This window comes from Chrysemys picta, chromosome 14 (assembly GCF_011386835.1).
Source record: "Chrysemys picta bellii isolate R12L10 chromosome 14, ASM1138683v2, whole genome shotgun sequence".
Taxonomy (NCBI): Eukaryota; Metazoa; Chordata; order Testudines; family Emydidae; genus Chrysemys; species Chrysemys picta.
Window position 1 is genome coordinate 24,614,254 of NC_088804.1, and position 19,443 is coordinate 24,633,696.

Consider the following 19,443-nt stretch of genomic DNA (forward strand, 5'->3'; position numbering starts at 1 on the left):
TATTATCGAAAAGTACGTAAGGCATATAGCCAAGGATTAAAAGTGCTTTACAAAGAAGCATAATCATTACATTTTACATATGGGGAAACAAGTACAGAGATGTTAAGTAATTTGCCTAGACTATACAAAAAGTCACCAGCAAAGCTAGGAATAAAATTCAAGCTGTCTCATTTTCAGTGCTCTCTCTAAATCAAGGACTCAAGTACCTAAGCAACTACCATTTCTACCCTCCAAGACTACTGAGATCACCCAAATTGTCACTGCTCTCAGTTGAGACTTCCAGGCGTAATTGGATTGGATGCAGGATCCTTGTCTGCCATAGTGTCTCTGTAGCTGTCCTCAAGGCCTCTCTCTTTCATTCACTGCATCTTTAACTATTTTAATTCCCCCTTTCACACCTACTCTTGATTATTTTTTGCTTGGCAAAGGGGTGGTTCTCCTGGAACACTGGATATTTTACAGGAGTTACTTTATTTTTAGTTAAAGTTAACTAAAAATACTAAAGTCCAGGTATATTAATGATAGATGGTCTATGAATAAGAATACCCAAAAATAGTCATTACCAAAAGCTTTTCCTGAAACAAGATCTTCCAAAAGTTTCAGAATGGGCATCTCCAAAATTCAAATTAATGTAATCATTTAGAACTCAAAGCTCTAGTAAAATCATAGTGCTAACAGCCACCCATGGCAGAAGTACTGTATATTGTTTTTGCACATCAACTTTTTGGAAACCACCATCTTGGTATGACCTACTGCCTGATCCACAACCAAAAGTCCGAAATCCCACTGTTAACTAAACCGTTGATGTAGTATGGTTAGTATTGGTTAGAAGTAATAACGTATTGAGCATCTTCATTTGAAGATCTCGAAGTGCTTTACGAAGCCTCATAACTTTATGAAGCAGAAAAGCATTCTTCCATTTTACAGGTGGGGAAACAGTGGTGGACTGATTAAGTGACTTGCCCAAAGTCACAAAAGAAATCTGTGGCAGAGCTGGGAATGGAACTCAGGAGTTCCAACACCCAGTTTGCTGCCTTAATTACTTGCAAACAATCCCTCCCTAACAATGGGCACATTAGCGCTTATAATGTAAGAGCCATCTGGAATCTCAACACCAAGGTCTCCCACCTTAATGGTCTCTTCTAGGATTCTTGCTCAACCTACTTAAAACCCCCCAGTAATCTCAGTTTCATCTCCGCTTGACTACAGCTCTTTTCTCATATGTTCTGGCCCTCTAAGGCTTGATATATATCCCAGATTGCTCTGGGCAGGACACAGACAACACACAGATGGAGCCTGCAACGAGTGACTATACAGAGGAGATGTAAGAACTGACATGAGTACTCCATAAGTGTAGAAGCAAATAAAATTGCTATATAAAGAACTCAAGCAAACATTTTCTCCTACCTGATGCAATAATTCGTCATCAAAATTAGGGACACTTTTATCTCTTGTTATTGTTCTCCGTAAATATTTTGATCTAAAAATATATTTAAAAAGGATTAGAACTAACTACAAAGCAACGTGTCTTTAGTGACAGTCTCTCTGCAACATAATCTTGTGGACTCATCAGCCACAAGATGGCAACATTTCAATAACATACAAAGATCGGGTACCTGAAGTGTGTATTCATATTAAAAACAAAAACAGAAAAAAAATCTAGTATTTTCTGTGAATAAACAACTATTGAGCATAGAATATACTTTGGATTTTACTACAGACCACCTAACTAGGAAGAATAGGTGGATGAGGCTTTTTTTAAACAGCTAACAAAATCATCCAAAGCACAGGACTTGGTGGTGATGGGAGACTTCAACTACCCAGACATCTGGTGGGAAAACAACACAGCAGGGCACAGATTATCCAATAAGTTCTTGGAATGTATTGGAGACAATTTTTTATTTCAGAAGGTGCAGGCAGTTACTAGGGGAGAGGCTGTTCTAGATATGATTTTCACAAATAGGAAGGAATTGTTGAGAATTTGAAAGTGGAAGGCAGCATGGGTGAAAGTGATCATGAAATGATCAAGTTCATGATTCTAAGAAATGGCAGGAGGGAGAACAGCAAAATAAAGACAATGGATTTCAAGAAGGCAGACTTTAGCAAACTCATGGAGTTGGTAGATAAGATCCTATGGGAAGCAAGTCTTGGGGAAATACAATAGAAGACAGTTGGCAGTTTTTCAAAGAGATGTTATTAAGGGCACAAGAGCAAACTATCCCACTGCATAGAAAAGATCGGAAATATGGCAAGAGATCACCGTGGCTTAACCAGGAGATCTTCAATGACCTAAAAATCAGAGAGTCCTACAAAAAGTGGAAACTAGGTTAAATTATAAAGGATGAATATAAACAAATAACACAAGTATATAGTACAAAATTAGAAAGGCCAAGACACAAAACGAGATCAAACTAGCTAGAGACATAAAGGGTAATAAGAAAACATTCTACAAATACATTAGAAGCAAGAGGAAGACCCAAGGTAGGCCTGTTACTCAATGACAGGGGGGAAATAATAACAGAAAATGTGGAAATGGCAGAGGTGCTTAATGACTTCTTTGTTTCAGATTTTACCAAGAAGGTGGGTGGTGATTGGACATTTAACATAGTGAATGCCAGTGAAAATGAGGTAGGACCAGAAGAGGCTAAAATAGGGAAAGAAGAAGTTAAAAATTACTTGGACAAGTCAGATGTCTTTAAGTCACCAGGGCCTGATGAAATGCATCCTAGAATTCTCAAGGAGCTGACAGAGGAGATATCTAAGCCATTAGCAATTAATTTTGAAAAGTTATGGAAGATGGGAGAGATTCCAGAAGCCTGGAAAATGGCAAATATAGTGCCAATCTATAAAAAGGGAAATAAGGAAAGCCCAGGGAATTATAGACCAGTAAGCTTAACTTCTGTACCCAGAAAGATAGTGGAGCAAATAATTAAGCAGTCAATTTGCAAAAACACAGAGAAGATAATAAGGTGATAAGTAACAGCCTCGATTTGTCAAAAACAAATGATGTCAAACCAAGCTGATAGCTTTCTTTGACAGAGTAACAAGCCTTGTGGATTGGGGGAAGGGGGAGAAGCAGTAGACGTGGTATATCTTGACTTTAGTAAAACTTTTGCTACTGTCTCACATGACCTTCTCATAAAGAAACTAGGGAAATGCAACCTAGATGAAGCTACTATAAGGTGAGTGCAAAACTGGTTGGAAAGCCGTTCCCAGAGAGTAGTTATCAGTGGGTCACAATCATGCTGGAAGGGCATAACAAGTGGGGTCCTGCAAGGATTAGTTCTGGGTCCGGTTCTGTTCAATATCTTCATCAATGATTTAGATAATGGCATACACAGTACACTTATAAACTTTGTGGATGATACCAAGCTGGGAGGGGTTGAAAGTGCTTTGGAGGATAGGATTATAATTCAAAATGATCTGGACAAACAGGAGAAATGGTCTGAAGTAAATAGGATGAAATTCAATAAGGACAAATGCAAATTTCTCCATTTAGGAAAGAACAGTCTGTTGCACACATACAAAATGGGAAATGACTGCCTAAGAGAGAGTACTGCGGAAAGGGATCTGGGGATCATAGTGGACAAGCTAAATATGCGTCAACAATGTAATGCTGTTGCAAAAAAAGCGAACATGATTCTGTGATGTATTAGCAGGAGTGTTGTAAGCAAAACACGAGAAGTAATTCTTCCGATCTACTCCACGCTGATTAGGCCTGAACTGAAGTATTGTGTCCAGTTCTGGGCATCACATTTCAGGAAGGATGTGGACAAATTGGAGAAAGTCCAGAGAAGAGCAACAAAAATTATTAAAGATCTAAAAAACATGACCTCTGAGGCAAGATTGAAAAAACTGGGTTTGTTTAGTCTGGAGAGGAGAAGACTAAGAGGGGACAGGAGAACAGTTTTCAAGTATGTAAAAGGTGGTTACAAGAAGGAGGAAGAAAAATTGTTTTTCTTAACCTCTGAGGCTAGGACAAGAAGCATTGGGCTTAAATTGCACCAAGGGAGGTTTAAGTTAGACATTAGGAAAAACTTCCTAACTGTCATGGTGGTTAAGCACTAGAATAAATTACCTAGGGAGGTTGTGGAGTCTCCATCATTGGAGATTTTTAAGAGCAGGTTAGACAAACACCTGTCAGGGATGGATCAGTGGTTCTCAAACTAGAGCTGCCGTTTGTTCAGGGAAAAACCCTGGCGGGCCAGGCCGTTTTGTTTACCTGCCACGTCCGCAGGTTCGGCCAATCGCGGCTCCCACTGGCTGCGGTTCACCGCTCCAGGCCAATGGGGGCTGCAGGAAGGGCGGCCAGCACGTCCCTTGGCCTGTGCCGCTTCCTGCCTAGGAGGGAGTACTGGCCTGGAGCGTTGGCCTGGAACGGCGAACTGCGGCCAGTGGGAGCCGCGATCAGCTGAACCTACGGACACAGCAAGTAGACAAACCGGCCTGGCCCGCCAGGGGCTTTCCCTGAACAAGCGGTGGCCCTAGTTTGAGAACCACTGGTCTAGATAATACTTAGTCCTGCCATGAGTACAGGGGACTGGACTAGATGACCTCTCGAGGTCCCTTCCAGTCCTATGATTCTATGTATAAGAGCTTAAATACAAGTATCTGCAATTATCAAAAGAGTTATCATCATCATCACAGTTTTCAAATATCTCAGTGAAGCAGTGCTTGGAGGAGATTTTCAAAGCAGTCTAGATGATTTTGCCACACATTAAAATGAATGAGAAATGTGTAGTAAAATCCCTTAGACTGCTATGAAAATGCCAGCCAAAGCTTATCTGGAGTGTGATATACGCTTCGCCCATTTTCTTCTTTATTTAAAAAGTTAGGTTTCTTACTTGTTGGGAAATGACGTCAGTGGTATTTCAAGGAGGTTTCTATGCTTACTTGTTAAATCTGTTGATTGATTGGACCAGTTGAAGTCGTCTGCTGATGGGATCATCTGCTGTCTCAGGTAACTTAACATTTACTACAGGTTCAAAAAACCAGGAGCGGGGATGGAGAATGGGGGTGAGAAATTAAATTTCAGTCATATTTTAGAATCAAGTTAGAACAGTTTTGAATAGAAAAGTGGTATCTGCTGAACTTAATTTTTAAAATCACATTAAAAACTATAACAGAAGTCATCTGAACCAGTCACATTTTCTTCTTCTTGGATGTTTTAAGCCATTTTAATTTGCAAAAAGAAAGAAACATAGCCCTGATCAGATGAGCATGACTGTCCCAGCTTCACAAGGGCATTTTGTTAAACTATGTAAAAATAGTTCTCAAGTTCAGGGACTTTAGTTCAAATGTTTCCAAGTCAGAATCAGTTGACGAACAACCACCACATAATCCCAGTGTTATTCAGATTTATTATGTCATGGCTATCTTACAGTTCTATGAAACTGCCACCATCATTCCTGAAAGTAGCATTTCTGCCTCTCGCATCAGGATACTTCTCTAACTCTCATGTTAAACTACAAAACATTTAACATCTTTCTTAAGAAAAATTATGTCAGAAAATCACCATAATCATTTGTAAAAGCTCACAAAATTTGCAGGTTGGCCAAAGCAAGTTTTTAAAGCAGTGACTCAACTTCATTTAATTATCAACATCATCATTCACAATACTAAGAGCTACTGCCTGATCCACAACCAAAATCTGAATCCCTGTGTTAACTAAAGCCTTGATGTATTATGTTTAAACTGATCACATGTTAAGGGCCCAGAGGCTACTAGTCTCCCATTCTAGCTTCAAAGACCTGCTGTGGAGCTTGTCACCACTGTCACAGCAACAAACTTCCCCAAAATAGGCAGGCCTGGGCATTGTGTACCGTGGATTCTAATTAGCGCCCAACATTATTTTAAACGACTACTGAAACTCTGATTTTTTTAAAATGTATTTCTCATGAAAAGATGTGATTAGTCCTGTAGCAGGAATAGCATTATAATTGTGAAAACAGTAGCAACACTGAAAACCAAACTGCATTCATACATTTGGACATCATTATAAATCAATTATTTTAAGAGATACACATTATATTTTGATTCAACCTTATTAATGCCTGTCCAAAAGTGTCTGATGTCATAGTTATGGTAACAAAGTTACATACGTTTGTAGAGAGTCCTCAAAAAAAATCAATACTGAAGTTTATCTATTAAATAAATTAACTAATTTTGGTAGAAATAAGATTTTTTTCCCTGTAGTGAACGTTATTAAGATGGATGAGCTTTTGAAGCATTGGCAAGTAGGGCAAAACATCAATATGGGTACAAGCTAATTAGAAAGAATGCTGGACCTAGTCCATCACTGTTCCTTAGGGCAAAACAAACAAAAGGATATGTCTGACTCCAAACATCCGGGGGCTACTAAAAAAAGTAAAAATAAAGTTCCATTCATCCTGGAGGAGGCTATAACATCACATAACAAAAATTAATATATAAAAATAAATGAAGTTACGGGCTGTAATCATAGTTCCCTGCAGAAGACTGAAAGGCACTTCGCTTCTCCAGGACTACCTGGGTATGTCTACACTGCAATTAAACACCCCCAGGTGGCCAGTGACAGCTGACTTGGACTTGGGCTAAGGGCTGTTTAATTGTGGTATGGATGTCCAGGCTCAGGCTGAAGCCCAAGCTCTGGGATGCTCCCCTCTCACAGGGTCCCCAAACTTGGGCGCCTGCCTAAGACCGAATAGCTACACTGTAATTGAACAGCCTCTTAGCCAGAGCCCGCAAGCCTGAGTCAGCTGACATGGGCCCGCTGTGGGTTTTAATTGCAGTGTAGACATACCCCCTGATGCTAAGTGCTAACACAAAATACATTACATAACATATGTATGTATTAGGTAGGCAAGCAGTGTGTGCCTCAGTGTGTTGGTTTGGATTGCACCAGGTGTAAGGATATTTCAGGACCACCAACCAGACCCGCAGGTTACCTTATGAACCTAGCAAAGCAAAAACCACTGCTTGCTGTAGCAGACAAATCCACTGCTATCCCTGAGTTCAAATTCAAGGAACGTGTGTATTTCAGCATAGGTACAGAATGCTACCGCCCAGTGATCAACTGGGATGTAATGAGTCGATGAACTGGCTGCATGTACACAAACAAAAGCAGAGACTTAAGTCTTCCTTACACCAGGTGCTGCTCTCTTCTGATGCTAAGCACGAATGCAAAATGCCACTTATCTTTCCTGTTATATTGCTCCCCCTCATATCAGCTCATCTGAGAAACTGAAGAGCTGCAGGTGGATTTTAAGGCAAGACTGGCACTTTGCCATAGCTTAGTGCAGAGTTAATAGCACTGATTGTATTTGTTTCCAAACATGAGCAGCTAGTTAGCACAACTCCTGAGAGTACTTCCTTCACTCAGTTTTCAAGGCAGCTTTTCAGCATAAATAACTTTAAACTCAGATTCTACCTATTTACTTGACTATTTGAACATATTTTTTTCAGATTAAATAGGTCTTCAGTGAAGTAACATAGATCCTAGCCCTCTCTTCTTTCCACACACCTTTCTTAAAAAATTATCCTTACATATATTAAGAGAAGGCCACAAAGCAAACACACAGGAATACTGAATTAACAAATTCTCTTCTCCCTTTGTATAAACACAAATGGACCTCTGTACGTTACAGATTCCATACTGTGTAAAAGGAACAGCCAACCTGAAATCTAGTCACAATTTTAAAAAGTAAACTAAAAGCAGTGTCAGGTACCACCCTCTCTTCAATTCCCCAGCAGCTGTGATGGTTTTACTGCCACATTTTCCCCACTGTTAAATGTCTCTCTTCTGTTGATAGAGACTCACAAGCAAAAAGAGAAAACTGACTACTCAGAAGAGACTATGAAAGTTGCGCAAAGTAACATCAAATGCACAAGGTAAATTTAACAGCCAAATTACTTTCCCTCCTCCAATCTTTTTCAGTTACAGTAAATTTAGGTGTTACCTGTAATAAACAGTATGTAAAGCAGCTGACTGTTCCTTAAAGCTATATTATGTATAAAATAAATACTACAGAATATCTAATCTAGCACACATTCATCCCCAAATCTCTTCTTTCTATTTATACTAATAAAAATGTGACACATACCTTTTTTCCTGATCTTGATAGTAACATGCTGCTCATAGTCTGTTTCTCCTCCCTCCGCTGATGTTGGTGCATAGCTTGGTGCTGTCTGTAGCAACTTCATGATATTTGAATTCTTAACAACAAGAGTTTCAGTTTTCACCATTATTAGAACAAAGAAAACATCAGTATACATTAGGGTTCCAGTAGTCAATGTAGAATGTGCTGGTTAATCATTTTCAGCCAAAATGATTGCAACAAACAGCATGATATACACCTTTATAAATACAAACCTACAATTACATGACTATTTTAATCTCAGGTTTAAATGGAAGCAGAAATTCGTCTAATGTTCCACAAACTCTGCTATTCCAAACTGGTGAGCTAAAGGTTGTATTCTTCACAGATGTTCTACCATTAAAATATTCCAGATTTGGAAAAGATGAAAGTTACCAATTCTACAAATTGCTGTTTTAAACCGGGTAATTTATGGGTTGATCTAATTTATGAATAAATAATAGAAGTAATAAGATCCAGGCAGCAGTACACTTTAGGGCCACTATCACATGCCTTGGGGGCTGTTATAGAGCACAAAGCTGAAAGCAGAGTGACTGTAATCACCCAAGCAGTGCAATAATCCCGTCTAATTTAATATTGTGGAGCGTTTATTGCTATTTCTAAATGGGGGAGTTAGATCTGTGCATTTAACTAAACATTATGGGTGGGATTCCCATCACTCACAGCCAGTTAGAATATCCCAACTGGATATTTTGTCTTGAGTTCTAAAGCATTACTAAAGCAATAACTAGGGGAGCAACCATAGTAGATTCCTAGAGTGCTGTTCCCTCAGAGCACAACTATATACTATATATGGGCTATACCCATGTGGTTCAGAAAGGAGGCTTTTGCTGTTTTATATTTTAAAATATAATCTTACTCCCATTTTCTTCTTAAAAAAAAAAATCAGTCACTTTACATTTCCCTGACTCACTGAACACAGTGTGTTACAAGAGGTAGGCACGCCCCAAAGGGCAAACAATAATTCAGGTAAGGGAGAGTGTGAGGAGGTTACTAGAGAAGATGAGACTAGTGTAGGATGTATTCTTGGAAGAGAGGGCACCAGGCAGGCAAGGAGTGGGGAGCTGTTCCAAGCATAAGGTAGCAGCCTGAAAAAGGACAATAAAAGGAGTGATTTAGGAAGAGAGTAGGGAGTAAGAAAAGGCAATAGGCTGAAGCAAGAAGACTTGGAGGCAAGATCATGCATGACCTCTGAAGGGGAGGCTGAGAAGGGCTTGAGTTTGACATGGTAAGAAACAGCAAAAGGGAGTGAAGGGAAAATGTGGAGATAGCTGGAGTGAGGAATACAACTAGCAGTGTGGCTGATATCAAATCTGAGGGGGAGAGAAGAAAATGGAGGACTGGAAAAAAAGGTTTCTGTAATCAAGGTGAGACATCAATCAGGGAGTGAGCAAGGTTTGCATCAGAAGAGAGGTACGTATGGATGTGGAGAATGAGGGGGAAACTGTATTATTTTGCATGAATTTTATATGTACCCCAGTTTATTTGCTTGATATTAATTCTGTCTGACTACACAGAGTTAAATCAAAGGGGCAGTTAGGGGAAACAAAATAAGCAGGAAATGAAAAAAAGAGAGAAACCTCCACAGAGAATACTGTCTGGGAGTCCTTAACAGAAAGTGAGGAGAGGGGGAAGAGATACACTATTGAATCAGGAAATGCCTACCCACCTGGTTCTTGATTTATTCCCCCAAGGCCAGAACCTAGGATCAAAGGGATACTAAACCATTAAAACCCTCACCTAGAGAGGAAGTTGGGGCTGGGCAGCAGCTGCTCAGGGGAAACAGAGAGAGAGAGAAGCTTCAGCAGGGCTATGTTGCTCCCAGCACAGAAATGGATATAATTGAGCTAAGTGGTGCTTATCAAAATTTGTAAGGAAAGTTTAGATTAGACCAGATTCATATAGACTTTTGGTGTTTTAACCCTTTTCTCTTTGCTTGCGAGGTTATACACCTTTGGGTGAATAAACAATACATTTGTTCTGAAGAAGTTGTTTTGAGGTCACTATAATTAGCCACTGGTCACAGGCTCCCAAAGGAAAGTTTCTTGCAGGTGCCTAATACAGTTAGGCCTGTCGTATTTACAGGCACTGTAACACAGGGCACTGCAATCCAGAAATCCAAGTGATTGGAACACAGCGAAGAGAAGGAAGCCAAGCCAGGCACCTAAAGGATGTACTCAAGAGGGACTGCAAATAGGGTGACCAGATGTCCTGATTTTATAGGGACAGTCCCGATTTTGGGGTCTTTTTCTTATATAGGCCTCTATTACCCCCCACCCCCTGTCCTGATTTTTTACACTTGCTGTCTGGTCACCCTAACTGCAAATGGGTTTAAAACATTGCTTTCCCTGACAATGGATTTTGGAAATATATGATAGGAGACAAACAAACAATCTGAAGAGCCCTTATTCTTTGAACAATCTGCCTCACTATTATCTATGGTAGAAAGCATTCAGCTTCCCTCAATGGACTTCTTTTCTCCCCTTCTGCCATTCCCAGCTTGAATTTTAACTTAACGTTCACACATTTGTACGTCTGTATGTGTTTATGCTGCTTCCAGACTAATTTTTTCTTCTGCATAGTATATGCTTAATTTCAGAAATAAAACAAGCAAGGATTCTCCTAAGGGAGAAAAAAGAATTCTAGTACTTAACAATATGGTCCTTCAAACTGTTCTGACTCCCCCAACCATGAAGTACATCTAGTGATAATTTAAGTCAGAGAATTACTTGGTCTGCATATACATAAAGCTTCCATCCTCTTTTACTAAAGTATGTTTTGTTTTGTCTTTTCCCTCCCTGATGGCATATTTTGCTGTGGATTTCAATAAGTAACCAATGCCAGTTTTTCATTAAGAGTTAACAGAGATGGGTACCCCAATTCTATTTTGCTTTCACCAATATGTTTGCAACACAGTTCCTTGTGGTACATGCTGTTTTAGCCCAACAGTTCTACTGAAGCTACATGGAATTAAAAAAACCAAAACAAGTCAATTTCTAGTCCTCTGGAAACAGAGTTAGAATGCTACTGAAGAGCTCAAATGTGGCTGTTCAAACAGAAGGAAATTTTGTTTAGCTGGAAATTCTCAACAGACCTGTGATAAAACAAAACTGAAGGAGAGAAATGATATTGTAAGATGTTAAACAAAGACAAGATTTATCAAATTAGCACTAGAGCTTCATTGTGCTTCATGATTTCCTGCCTATCATTTTAAATTAACAGTATTCCTGACAATCTTCGCTTATGTTTGGCTAGAAATGGTTATGTGACAAGCCTGTACGATTCCATTTTCCTCCTAAAAGATCAATACAGGGGTTTAGAACAAGCTAAAATGGGACAACTAATACTAGAAGTGGACTTCTTCACCTACCAGCTCAGCACAGTCAAGAGGTGTACGCTGCCTTTTGTTCCTAATGTGGTTCGAAGCACCATTCTGAAGCAACAGCTCTACCAAGACTTCATGTTTTCCTATCACAGCCTCATGCAGTGCTGTATTTCCCTTGCTGTTAGAAAGGTTAACAGAGGCCCCATGCTGGAAGGAAAAGTAAAAAATTAAATTAAATGTTATAAGGAAAAAATAGCATCAACTGGAGGCAGCACACTACCTTTCTCTTTGTCTCCTGTAAAAAAGCACATAGAGTACTATACCAAAATAATCAATTAGAAACATTACAGCTACATACAGAAAGTGTAGATTTCCACAGTGAAATCAACAGCAATAAACCCAACAACAATGATCATTCTCCCCTTAATTTCATGAATCAACTTATCTAATTTTGCATACATCTGCTACATATCCCAGCTCATGTTGGTGAGGCCTGAGAGAGAGTTTTAAGAAGAAAATGCTTTTGGTATATTATCAACTTTTGCTACCAGTTATCTGGAATTCTGATGACATACACCAGGATCAGGAAAGCTAGACACGAGGCACTAAGTTGTTAAATAATAAGTGTTACTTGCAATAACATTACAGGAGTATTTATCTAAACAAAACACCATAGGGGGTGGAGTTAAGGGGGTGGGGAGGGAGGGATGCAGAACTGCTCTCAATTTTCCTTCCAGAAGTTTTACAAGAGAAATGCATTACTAGTATTAATACTAATGTTTTGTACTCAGTACATGTAATATTAAAGGTTCATTCACAAGAGAATGGATATTTTAAACATAACCTTTTCTGTGAAGAAATCTTACCTCTAACAACAAGGCAGCAATCTCATGTTGGCCATTCAAGCAAGCATAAATTAAGGGAGTATTTCCATGTACATCCTTTTTATTTTGTTTAGCATTGCAATCCACTAGACACTTTACTACCTATGGGAAGAGAGATATTAAAATGCCAGTTTAAAATACTTTAACTTACCAGAATCATAGAGTTAAAATACCACTGTAGTTACTGCATCACCATTAATGACACTTCTAATGGAATATATTTTCTGATACTGTAAATCAAGACTGAAGTGTTTCAGATACTCAGAACCAGGTTTAATTTAAGAGTCCCGCTGATGCGGAGAACACTGGTTTAAACTAGGACAAAACCTAGTTCTTGAACCTTGTGTACCCCTTGGTCCGTGTTCCTATATTGTGCCAACTTGTTATAATGCCAATAAGGAGCATCTTATGCAGACAATCTAAAGGCTGATTTGTTACCTATGCCCATCAGACTTATATGGGCCTACATTTTCAAATGTGACTACTGATTTTGGATGCTCCGTTTTTGAAAACCAGGCTTGTTCAAAGTGGGGCTGCCAAAAATGGAGGCACCCAAATTTACCAGTCAACTTTTGGAAGTTAAGTTCCTGGAGAATGAACAATGGAAAAAGCAGTAATTTCAGTATATGTTTCCACTGGTCATGATAAGAAGGTTTAGTTATTTTAAGCACCTAATCTAGGAATGCTACATGCAATTTACTTTCCTTTAAAATAAACAGGCTGGAGGAGATCCTTAAAGGATCCAATATAAATTTAACATTCAAAGAAAATCCAGATAATGAAAAGATTTTTCCTCTGTCTGAAGTCTGGATGCTTTGCTTGGTAACTATCTGGATGACACAGCAATTGTCATGGCTGACAAGCAGCAGCAGGATGCTTCTCTCCAGGTCAACTGCTGACCATCTGGCACAGTTTTCTACCTACTTTTCTTTTAATCTTTTGCTCCTTAGAGGTTAAAACAAGTTAATTTGAAACTTTCCGCACCAGTCCCCTATAGTCAGTAAAATAAATAACCTGGTTCTGGGACATGTGAATTATATGCGTGCGCATACACACACACACGGCCAATGACCTTATAAAGGATGAATGCTCCACAGCAACGCCATCCTGGCATCCCTCATCCTAGTAGATTAGGGAGTTGTAGGATAATTGGCAGGGAAGTACTATACAGTCTAACACCAGAGAACTAACATTCACTGACCTAGGAGTTGTGGACATCTTTTCCTCCTTTTTCTTCTTGTTTACATTTTCTTTACTATTTTCTCTCTCTCTCTCTCTTTAAAGTTCTCTTCATTTCAATTCATTGTACTGCCTTTTCATCTCTCCTTGCCACACTCCTGATTTTCCATTTTTCTTCCATTTCACTCGGATTTCTCATCCCCTTCTCCATTTCTGTCCTTTCCACCTGCTTTCTCACAGCCAATATTTCCCCCTTCCGTTTACTGTCTCCCCTACATCAGTCTCTTCACCCACTTTCTCTCCCCTACTCCTCCTCAACTAGCTTATTTTTCTCCTTCAGTACTTCCCATGTCCGCAGCTCAGCCTGGAAACAAACAGGGAACTGAACACCACTCTCAGAGCTTCAAGTGGCACGTCTCCCTGCTCTGGCTGTGTGTTTAGAGAGCAGAAGCACGTAGCACTCCCACCACAACAGTAAGGACACCAATGTGTGCATGCATACACACACACGTACCCTTGAACTCTGAAGGGAGAGACTATTTTCTTCCTCTGTGAAGTTCTCAAAAGAAACTGAAGAAACCCTTTGAAAAGCCCAGGAGATTGACATGCCACTGGATGAGACGGACCCACCTGACTACAGTTTTGTCAACGGGAGAAGGAAGTTTCAATCCCTGGATCAGCATTACGCTAAAACTAAACTCAGGTGTGTCCAACACTGACCACATTCCATCTAAAAATGCAGCAGCAAATGCATTTAAAAGGAACTCAATGACTTCATGTCCTCAGAAAAGAACGGAGCAAGACACAAAGAAAAAAATGACCCAAAGTATATGAATACATAGCCATAAGGGAGCCTAAGCCAGGCAATGAAATGGAGAGGGGATGAAATCTTGTGAAAATCTACTTAAAACAGCGTCACTCCCAGTCTCAGCAAGGCTAATTTCATGAGTTCTGTTAGCAGAAATTCTGCTGCTAGCAGATAGCTATTAAATTAAATTATTTTTAAATCTTTAAACATGAGGCAGAAGTTTTTAAACATGGGTTGAAATCGGTCTAAAAATGAATAAAAATATGTATGAAAAGCCGGTTGCACAAGACATTTATTATAACGTGTTTGATATGAAATGGTTCCATTTGAGCCAACACTTACATTATACAGTAATTTCAGGCCATTAAGAAGGAGAAAGCTCACACAAACAATTTCAGTACTGAGGGAGTGGTTACTGCAGCATGGGAGGGATCTTCTCTCTCTTTCTCAGGGGAGTTTTGTGGACAGGAGGTTTTTTTAAAGACATAAAAACCTTTAACTTCCTTTTTGCTCTACGTCAGGCTTACCACTTAGTTATTTTGGAACGTGAAATATTAGCAGAAAGCACTGCCTGATGCAAACTGCTTTGCTTGTTTGGCCACAAAGTTCAGACCACCACCAAAGAAGTTGTTTTTTGTTTTGTTTTGAAGTGAAAAGAATTCTTTCACATAAAAAAATGTTTGATTGACCCATAGTTCATAGAGTGGGTGTTACTGGGTGTATACGTTTTTCAAGCATACGTATGATGAAGAGACCGCTAGAGGTGATATCCTGTAGTATATATTACTTTTGTGGAGACTAGAACTATTACTCTGAAAGCTCAATTTGTCATTCTTGACACATCCATGCCAAATACAATATAAAAAGCACAGAGGAAACAACAATGTAAACAGTGACAATTCTTTGGGATACAGACCAGGGTCAAGACCTTCTATTCCAGAACAACACAAATCTATTCTAGTAAGTGATGTTACAAATACACGCTCTGGCTGAGAATGTTATCAGTAATATTGCTGGAGGGCCCAACCCCTCCCCCTAGAAACAGGACTGGATTCCTGCTGTGCTAGGTGCTGTAATAACACATATGAAGACACAACCCCTGCCCCAAGAAGTTAATAATCTGATTAAATCAACTTCAACCACAAAAATGTACATGGAAACCACATTAAAAGTCTACTCCACAGCATAGGTATCAGAGAGGTGTCTGAGCTTAGGAGGCTAAAGTAATCACAAAACTAAAATCTTTTCAGTCTAGAAGCCCTCTTTAAATGGTTAATGTGGGATAAGTCATTCTACCTTGTAATGAGAAGTGTCCAGCTGCCTGTATATGGAAGCTTTAAACTGCTGAAGCTCAAATAATTTTTAATACACCCAGATGTGCCTCACTTGAATGTAAAGATATTTCTCACTGTTAATACACCATACAAGGTGAGTTGTAAGGAGTCAGTGTCAAAGTAGTTTGCGGATTGATGAAATGGGTTGAAGGCTAATGGGTTAGTTCTTTCACTCCAGGAGGCCTAATTTTCACTGCATGTTGACGACTGCTGCCAAGTGACAAGTCAAGACAGTCTCTTGGACCTGACTATGCTTCCAACTGAAGTCATGGCAAAACTCCCACGATCTCCAATGGAAGTAGGACTGGGATCCCAGTGAGTTAATGAGAACCATCAAGGCCTCACCTATTCAGGTCACAGATTCCCTTGAAATACCTTTAGTTTCTATGTTTGTACCATATAGAGAAGCTCACTTAGGCTGGGTCTACACTACCTGCCTGAATCGGCGGGTAGAAATCGACCTCTCGGGGATCGATTTATCGCGTCCCGTCGGGACACGACAATCGATCCCCGAATCGACGCTCTTACTCCACCAGGGGAGGTGGGAGTAAGCGCCGTCGACGGGAAGCCGCAGAGGTCGATTTTGCCGCCGTCCTCACAGCGGGGTAAGTTGGCTGCGATACGTCGAATTCAGCTACGCTATTCACGTAGCTGAACTTGCGTATCTTAAATCGACTCCCCCCTGTAGTGTAGATGTAGCCTAAGAGAATACAATGGATGCAGAAGACACATAGATGCCTTTATGACAGACTGCCTATAACGAAGTGTTTTGAAATTATATATATATTCTGATATCTGCATGCGTGTGCTCACTAAAATACAGAAGATACACACAAACTGGGAACTACTATTGATTTTCAAGAGTGTGGGGTGACCTCAGGTCTCTCAGGTTGTGCAGTAAAGCAGAGCTATAACCCACTTGCATTTGACTGCTGCAAAGTGACAATAGCTTGCCTTCCTAGCTTGGTACCTGAAAAGCATGACAGGCTTGTTGGAAAAACTGCTGGATGCTGCAGTGTCCTGCAAGTCCCATCACCATTTTGGATTTGGGAGGAAGTCCCTGAGGCAGCATATAAGTTTAACATTTAGAAGGAATACATTCATCCTCACTAGAACTACACAGAGTATATTCATCCTGTGTCCCCTCTCCAACACAAGGGGCCAGACCCGTCTGGTTCTAGTTTACTCACTTCTCCCTTCAAAACAAAATTCTCAGGCTAGCTCTGCACAGTCCATGCTGAGGCTACTGAAAGAGGCTTTATCCCTTATCCAAGCAGACAGAGAGCCTCACTGTGCCCAGTCTGCTTCTTCAGCATAAAGCAGCACTAGGAACAATACCATGAAGTCCCCTTTATACTCTGGCCTCTGCTACTTCCTGGAATGAAGAGAGGGGATAGGAGTTTACTTATTTGTCCCCTTTCCTCCCCGTTCTAGTCTCTTCTCTCCAAATGACACACACTTACTGAGCTACCACCCACGCCCCAATAAAATCTACCTGCCGTGCTTATAGCTATGAAGAGAACCAGTTACCTGAAAGTGACCTTTCTGACAAGCCAGGTGAAGAGGTACGGCATGGTTAATATTCTTTGCACTGATATTGGCACCGTGTTTCAACAAAAGGTAGACTAACTCAGGGTGCCCATGCAGTGCAGCCACATGTAGTGGTGTAAAGCCATCCTGGTTTGTAACATTTACTCCAAGTCCATTAGCAGGGATTCTTGCAAGCTTCTGTTGGGAAAAAGAATAAAAACCACAGAAAACTGATCACAATACTTTCTATTGAGTAAAGAGCAGTTAAATACCTGCATAGTATATATGAAACAGGCAGATAGACATTACAAACACTATTGTCCAGGGAGTCTTATTTAAGTCCTTCAGTGAGCAGTTGGGTGGCACTGGCACCAGCAGCCCGAGCCAAGCCCCCACACAGTCAGCCAATCAGACGGGAACAAAAAAAGGCAAGTGGCATAGCAGTATAGTGTCCTGAAAACTGGCACCCGGGGAATTATTGCCCTGCTGCCCCACCCCTAGAACTGGCCCCGAGCATCGGTGACGGATAATTGTCTTATTTTTCCCTTCCTTAAACAAGATAGGTTAGTACAGAAAAATTTCACAAAAATATTTATTATTATTAGCAGGGACTGAAAACTGCTCAGTTTGACATGTGATTTAAGAGATCCAGACTTGCATTAGTTGTTGGCTCTAGTGGGATACAGTACGGTATGACTGGTAGGAGTTAATGTTACACCTCACATTTGTTTTACACACTTGATTATAGAACTGAACACAGTCTGCGTTCTTAGAGACAGAGATTACTTAGGCTAGGTCCACACTACCCGCCTGATTTGGCGGGTAGAGATCGATCTTCTGGGATCGATTTATCGTGTCTCATCTGGACGCGATAAATCGATCCCAGAAGCGCTCCCCTGTCGACTGCGGAACTCCTGCTCGCCGAGAGTAGGAAGCGCTGTCGACGGGGGAGCTTGCCTGCGCCACATGGACCCGCAGTAAGTAAACTTAGTTCGATCTAGGAAACGTCAACTTCAGCTATGCTATTCTCGTAGCTGAAGTTGAGTTTCCTACATCGATCCCCCGCCCCAGCGTGGACCAAGCCTTAGTCTACTTCCCTGCTATGAGAAGGTCCAGCTTTTGAGGGCTACAACTACAGCTAAAATTAATTCCAGTTCTACGGAAACAATCCATGGCACCAATATAGTGTATACTAATAATTGCTATAGTCTTTGGGAAATCACAAAATTTGAGGAAATGGAATTCTGCAGATCTGCTAAACCTTATTGAGCTGCATTCGTATGACAGCCCTTTAGAACAGTATCCTAACTGAGATAGAACAGTAAGAAGGGCTATATGGCATGAATTCCTTGGAGGCCATCTGGAAAAAGTTGCTTAAGATCCAACTGGGATGTGGTCTACAGACTACTCAGAGAATGTCCTGTTCTACTGCTCTCTCAGACTGCATGGAAGCCAACGTTTCACAATGGTAGCGAACGTTTCCCATCCTTCCCTCTTCCCAACTGCAGTGTGTAGTTGCAAGACTACTTAACAAATGCCTTCTTATTTTTATTCAAGAGCCAGGTGGTCATTCCACTGTTACCAGTTAGCTAAACTAAAATGTCTCAAAGCCGTTGTTTCGGTAAGCAAGAGATTCCATCATCACTCAGTCACAATAATCCTTTTTCCTTCTGAGTTGCAATCAGCTTTCTATTTTCTTTAAATTATGAGCGTTCCTTATTTCCACAAATGAGACCCAAAACACGTGTTCTAAAGAAACAGTTATCAGTATTTAAGTATTCAATACTATTACTCATTGGAAGGCATGGCAGTGGCTTCCAACAAGGAACATGATTAATCCCATATCACAGCCCGTTTCTCTTTCCACTGTATGATAAATAATGGGCAAGGGAGACAACAATTCTCCATAATTTTATTTAGCCCTCTAGTTTTTTAGATACAGTTTGAATTAAAGATATGATAAACAATAAAGTGGTCTTATTAGTATTGTATTGATATTTATGAGGACAGTAAATTTTCTGCTAAGATATTACCAAAGAATAAAATGTTCAATGGGCCGAGAGGGCAAGTTATCAAGGGCCCAGATCAGCAGAGAAATTGTGGAGCCCTAGAGCAGATAAGGGGGTAAAGGAAACAACTGGGAGGCCTAGAGCAGAGCTTCTCTTTACCCTCACGTTTACAACGTTACTCAGAACTTACTGAAAGCCTGGACTACAAATCCTGGACCAAAACAATACAAAAAGGGGGT

The 19,443-nt window shown here is 40.3% G+C and overlaps 1 protein-coding gene across 5 annotated transcripts in view; it reads right to left on the bottom strand.

Annotated features, from left to right (window-relative positions):
* Nucleotides 1–19,443, bottom strand: part of ANKRD27 (ankyrin repeat domain 27) — a 74,713-nt gene that overhangs the window by 5,374 nt on the left and 49,896 nt on the right. For all 5 annotated transcript variants that reach the window (XM_065567149.1, XM_065567151.1, XM_065567148.1 and 2 more), the window contains 6 exons: nt 17,196–17,393; nt 12,327–12,446; nt 11,506–11,667; nt 8,082–8,193; nt 4,894–4,975; nt 1,408–1,480 (listed from right to left, as the gene is read on the bottom strand). In XM_065567149.1, coding sequence (XP_065423221.1) covers nt 1,408–1,480; nt 4,894–4,975; nt 8,082–8,193; nt 11,506–11,667; nt 12,327–12,446; nt 17,196–17,393 — 747 coding nt within the window. The remainder of the gene's footprint in view (nt 1–1,407; nt 1,481–4,893; nt 4,976–8,081; nt 8,194–11,505; nt 11,668–12,326; nt 12,447–17,195; nt 17,394–19,443) is intronic.